This window comes from Antrostomus carolinensis, unplaced genomic scaffold (assembly GCF_000700745.2).
Source record: "Antrostomus carolinensis isolate BGI_N321 unplaced genomic scaffold, ASM70074v2 scaffold615, whole genome shotgun sequence".
Lineage (NCBI taxonomy): Eukaryota > Metazoa > Chordata > Aves > Caprimulgiformes > Caprimulgidae > Antrostomus > Antrostomus carolinensis.
This window is the reverse complement of record NW_010318214.1, coordinates 48,031-54,531: the sequence shown is the minus strand read 5'-3', so window position 1 is coordinate 54,531 and position 6,501 is coordinate 48,031. Positions and strand designations below refer to the sequence as shown.

The 6,501-nt window shown below is 35.0% G+C and overlaps 1 protein-coding gene across 1 annotated transcript in view; it reads left to right on the top strand.

Moving 5' to 3' along the window:
- Window positions 1-6,501, top strand: part of LOC104525595 (dedicator of cytokinesis protein 4) — a gene marked incomplete at both ends in the record, with an annotated part of 81,507 nt that overhangs the window by 30,253 nt on the left and 44,753 nt on the right. The window contains 2 exons of the mRNA XM_010168794.1: window positions 3,368-3,492; window positions 4,905-5,067. Coding sequence (XP_010167096.1) covers window positions 3,368-3,492; window positions 4,905-5,067 — 288 coding nt within the window. The remainder of the gene's footprint in view (window positions 1-3,367; window positions 3,493-4,904; window positions 5,068-6,501) is intronic.

Here is a 6,501-nt window from a genome sequence, read left to right as displayed (position 1 = left end):
CCCCGCTTTTAATTTGCTTTTCTCCAACTTCTGGTAACTCAGTCCACAACCCACGTGTCTAGAAGTGCCCTTCACATCTACAGAGACCTAGGTGGTTTAGTTTCACAAAACACATTTAATGATCTTATTATGTATGGTTCACCATTCTTTAGTCTTTTCTTATCCAAAAAACTGTGTGTCGCCCAAAAAAGCTGATTTATAATAGAGTTTGACCCTATAGTGTTTAGCAGTGTTACTAACGGGATGTTGATAGCTGCTTGTTCATTGTACAGTCTAGAAGCTATGGTGAATTCAGAAAGCTTAAAGAAACTGTCACAATAGGAGTTGGGGATGGAGATGCTCCATAAGAACAGGAAAAAATGAGCTGCCCTTTCTTTTGGGGGGAAAAAAAAAAAAGTTTTCAAATTATCTAGATCTTTCATACCACGCATAGGTAGAGGTAGGTTTGTCCCTTTACAGTTGAGCATCATTTTTGATACAGTTTTCAGTTGCTTATTCCTGTGCCAAACTTCATGCTGTAAATAACCATTGTATGTTTTCACTGAAATGGAGACGGGGACTTTGTATTTCTCAACATGGATATAAACTGGAATAAGTATGTTGCTTTTTTCGTCATGTTTAAAGTCTGATCATGTCTGATTGAGATTCAATTCTGTAAGCATGTTTTTAACAAGTAGTTAAAATCTGATGCACTGTACTGAGATGTGCCTCTCGTTTCAGTGTAAATTCCTCACATTTGTTCAAATATGAGACTGTGTAAAAATCATAGTACCTGTACACCTAGGAGAGATTTGAGTCATGCAGATACTTTAGCTGAAGATACCGTTTGTATCCACAAGTTCTCTTTGTTGTTTTTTTATTTTCTGAATGTAAGACTCTTAAAAGTGACCAACTGCCAGCACTAGCTAGAACTGATCCTAGTATTATAAGCGTATGCTAAGCCAGAACTCCACATATTGCATGTTTTTTTGTAACCATACTGTACTAGCTTCTAAAATTTTTATAATAAAATATTACTGCAATGTGGAAGTAATCAGAATCTAGTAGTTTTAAGGGTAATTTTGTGGCCTGAATAAACATACAAACAGGTTTACTGATTCAGATCAAGGGCCTGTCTAGCCTGATGTTTTAAACAGACCCCTAAGGAAGAGTAAGAAATAAGTATGCATATATGCATGTATGGTAATTACCCCCTAATGCTCTTCCAGCCTCGAGCTATTTTGAGCTCAAGGGATTTCCTGAGCTGCTTGTGATTGTCTGTTTCATATTCTTTAGTGAGTCTTTCTTCCACAACTTCTTCATTCTTCCCTCAAACCTTTATGCATTTCTCACTTTTACAACATCCTTCAGAAAGGTTTCAGTTTGTGTTTGGTTTTTTTTTTTTTTTTTTTTGGGGGCGGGGGGAGATTGCTTTTGTGAGGTTTTTTTGGGTTTTCTACAAGTCTTGCTGTCCATTACTTGAATAACCACCACCTTTTGCTTATTTTGAACATGTTTCCCACTGGGAGAGATTGTTTCAGTGATTGCACATGCTTATTAGTAATTCAGCTCTTTCATCCTTGACTTAACATAAAACTCATAAGTGAATACCATCTGGTCCTGATATTTGTTTCTACTCATTCTTGCTAGCAGAACTCTAGCCTCCACCCATTGTTATTTCAGATATTTGATAATAACGTAATATAATACCAGATTTTCTCCCTTTTTTATGAGCATGGTTCTTGAGGGCTTGATAATATAGCACTTTATCTTTTTACCTTTTTTATTATTATTTGGTAATGGTTTAGACTGTGCTTTGGATAAATAATTTCATTATTTTGCATACATTGATGGAATAATGTTGTAAAAATATTAAAGGACTATAGCAAGATCATTGTTTCTGATACTTAAAAATCACTGGAGAGTTGCATGCGGTAAAATAAATGCAAGAAGTGTGAAACATGGCATATCCTGGAAAGTTCAAGCAGGTCAAATTCTGCTTGCACATTAAAATGAAGCCAGAAATTGGAGATGCAGTAATTATCAGTTACGTATCTTTTAATTCATTTTACCCACAGTGAAGTAACCATCTCATGTTTGACTTCTAAGTGGCACACCTGTAAATACACAAAACTGTCGTACTTGACTTCTTTTCACCAGTGCTCAGTGAAAATCTGCTTTTTTAAAAGAGGATATTGCCATTATGCTGAACTTGCATTTCACTAGATGAAAGCATATATTTTCAATTTCTTTTTCTACTAAATGTAGGAATTAGAATTTTAGAAGGTGCTTCTAATTATGGTGCTGTTCATCCTTCATTTTTCTAGTGTTTCATAAAGAAAGTCACCTACTGCTTCCAAGCAGTTCTAGTAATATTTGTCCAGAACTAGATTAGTTTACACTTTTTAGAAACAGATTTAGCAATTTCAAACAAAACAGGGGCTTCCCTACAGTGCCACTCCATTCATCACCTGCACTACTTCCCCCTGCCAAACAATCTTTCTTCCTTTCATCGGCGATAAACTTTGTGGTTTGTGTCAACTGAAACTAAAATAAAATTACCATTGATCTTATCCAGAAGATCTGATTATGGTCTGGCAGAATACTTAGTGTCTTAATGTGTGAACGTGCAGAGTAGTTCAGTTTAAACATTGCAGCAGTATTGAGTAACTTGTACGTACTTACGTAGTGCACGTATTGGATTTGTAGTTTGAATATGTTGATGCAGATTTTAATTTCTCAGAAGCCTTTCCAATAAGGGAAAAATAAGATAATTAAGCTAACTTTTTCTAGAAAACTTTGGAACACCCTGTCAGTGTAAAAGATGTTGAGGTCTTAGATTGGAAAGACAGATTTGAATGCTAGCAATTTGGGAAGACTGCCCTTCTAATGGAGAGAACACCAACCTCTTGTTTTTTGCTTCTTTGTAGTAATACAATTTCTTTTGAGATTAAGTATAAAAAAGTTGTAATCAGGTCTTCAAGGGGACATTAAATGGAGAAATGTAATGATTACAAATGAAAGAAGATACATTAATGTTGCCTTAGATTAAAAGAGGAATAAAATGAGGTGAAGCTAGACACCAGCTTTGGTACAGCTAAAGATGCCACTGTAAAGACCAAAAAGAGGTAACATGCGTAAAAGACCACAGAATTGGTTTAAAATGGCAGATAATTTCTTGGGCTTCTAGAGAAATTACGCTTTGTTGGTTTTCTTGGTTTCTGAAAACGATTATTATTTAAAATCTGAAAATACTGATAAACTGTGGATGTGATACTATCCCTTGTTAAGAAGATCAAAGTCTACTAAAAGCAAAAAAGTAAGCAAGTTGAACTAACTTTTGTATGCTTTGTTTGATGTATTTTGTTTTGTTGGGTTTTTTGAACAGGTGAAATGAGGAATGATTTATATATCACTGTAGAAAGAGGAGAGTTTGAGAAAGGAGGGAAAAGTGTGGCCAGAAATGTGGAAGTAACAATGCATGTCGTGGATAGCAGTGGTCAAATTTTAAAGGTATCTTTGTTGTATGTTTTTCCTTGCTGTAGTTAATTTTGATACACTTGTTCAGATGTAAATCATCTTCTGTGGCATTGTTTGAACAGTACAAAATTGCTTTGGAAAGGTCATATTTATCTTTTACTGTCTTTAGATATTCCAAGTATCTTCACTTTTCTTAAAACCTTTATAAAATGCATATTTGCTTTATTTCTGTGATCAGTTAAGTGATTCAGATAAAAACCTATAATTACCAACCAAATAACTAATGATTCCATTAAGATACTGGAAAATGTTGAAGAAAGATCAGGTTCTGAAGAATGTTTTATTTTATAATAATTCTTATTAGTTATACACTTTCTCATGTTACAAAACTTATTTCTGTCATTTTCAATTTTTTGTCTGGTTTTAATAAATCAGAGATCCTTGATGTGAAAATCATCACCATGTATCAATAAAGAAATAAATTAATGTTGCTTCTTTTCTTCAGATTTGATTGCATACTGCTTGCTGGTGATAGCTTGCAAACGGGCACTGTTTTATATTTTAAGTATTAACAGATGACTGTTTTTCTGTTTGCCTTCAACCTTTTCCATGCATATTTAGCATCACTTTTTTCCCTTTTATTTAAAGTATGGCTGACACATAGTCTGGTGCAAATTGTGCATATGTGAAGTGAGATTGTACATATAAATGCATGGCATGCAATGTACGTATGTTTTACATATAAAAATACATATACATGTGTGTACGTATATATATCTTTTTTATATGTATACACATAAAAAAGGTTATTGAGATGCAGAGGTGATCCTTTATAATTACTGAGGGGAAGAGCTACAGCTTACCTTTCCCACAGAGAATTAATAGGTATTCTCATGTCAGGACTTAAAATATCCACTTGCCTGCTTTGCTGTGGAGAGACAATCATGGGTGCTGCAAAGGCAACCAACAGTTTTGTTCTTCCTAATCAGGGAATCCAGATTTCTTTCTCTTTTTATGCTGGGACATATCACTGATAACAGCAGGATTATAGGTTTATTTCAGAGGACTAAAGATCTTGAGCCTGGACTGTTCTTATCTCAGTTACGTTCTTGTTTGTTGCTTGGGCATAACACTGGATGGACCATACTATGCCATGGGATTCCATATCACATTTGTTGCTTAAGCCTTCTCGATCACCCAGTTCCCGCTGTATAATACTTTGATTCTCACCAGTGTGGTGTGATTCTTTCCATTTATAATCAGCAAATATTAACAATGTACTACTATTTTTCAGGGTTTAAAGACATTGAGCATTATACCACATGTGGCATTAATGATATGAATGTGAATATTAAGTAGTCTTCCTTGTAAGATCAATCTTTGATGGTATTTTACCAGTGAACTAATCTGCCTTTAATCTCTAATCAATACTTTTTCTTCATTAGGATTTTATCTCATTCGGCTCTGGAGAGCCACCAGCCAGCGAGTACCATTCCTTTGTGCTTTATCATAACAATGGTCCCAGATGGGCTGAGCTGCTGAAACTTCCTATTCCTGTGGATAAATTCAGAGGAGCACACATCCGCTGTGAATTCCGGCACTGTTCCAGTAAGTGCTGTTCATGACTCCTACTAGTCCTCTCTGTTACAGCTGCTGTCAGCACATGAGTTTCCATAATACCTCAGAAAAAAGACAGCTGCCTGAACTTTCTCTGTAATGCTTTCATGACACAGCTTCTCAGGCTTGAAGCTCTACTTGGTGGAACTCAGGGCTTTGGTAAAGCCTAAATACCAGGAGAAACCAGTCAATAGATTTACTAAATAGAAATAGACAATATTGCAGCTGCAAAGGTAAACAGAATTTCAGGTGAACTCAAAATGCAAATTTAGAATTTGCCTGGTGAATGATCTGAAGTTATATTTGTTTCTTAGTACATATTTAGCAACCCAATCAATGGGAAATGTATTTATATACATCATGGTCAATTAACATCGCTTTTGTATTGCCTTTTTTTTACTTATAAAATAAAATTCAGAAATTCTCTAAACATTCTGAACAGTTTTAGAGACGATTTTGAGGTAAAACTTAAGGTCTGGGTGCACATTCTGGATACCAAGGTATGTGAGACAGGTTTCATAGCTATGGTGCTAACTGCTGTCAAACTTGCAGAGAAAGATGGATAAAATTGTACATATTTTAAACTGCTGCTGTTGTTTGGCTCTCTTTGGTGATGTAGATATAAGCAAGATTTGATTATTTAGATTGCCTTTGTGGAAACTGACACACACAGTAAATTATAGTATATTTAGATTTCAGATACATAAACTTCAAAATGTAAGGAGCAGGTAATATGTCAAGAAAATTGCATTGATTTCTTTTTAGGATTTCTTTTATAAGCTATGAAGTAATAAAGGAAAAATGTTGGTGGTATGTTTCAAACAGATATACTTTTGCACCATCTTTCCCATGCAGTACAAGTTGAATATTTTTGTTATGATTTCCCACACCACCCCAATGGAGCTAAACACAGGTTTAAAAGTCATATATATACACATTTGATGAAAAGTTGGTTGACTTTCAAAGTATTCAGCATCTACACTCATTGGCTGCAGTAAAATCTGTACCATCTCAGGATTCTATAGTCTGCTTTATATTTAGGTGGTAGATAAGTTTTGGTATTTGAGGTTAGGCATCCACGTTTCAAAATATTATCTACTATCTAACATTCATGTAAAGAACAGTGACATCTTCAGTCATACTTAGAGGCAGATGCCTTCCTTGAAAATAGAAGTGCAGTGTAGCCTGAGGCTGACCTAAAATGGAGACCAGTAGCTAGAAGGTACTATAGGGGATAATTGTCATTAAAAAAACGCTTTTTATCCTCATGTGGGACTGGCTAGGTCACGTTCATTTGGGTTTACTGGCATTCTGTATATTGCTAAGACTGCATATTTGGTGGCTTTTGTTATTTGTTGTTAATAAATACCAAATCATTCCAGAACACTGCTTTCTGATTTACAGTGAGGTAAAAGCAGCAAGCCA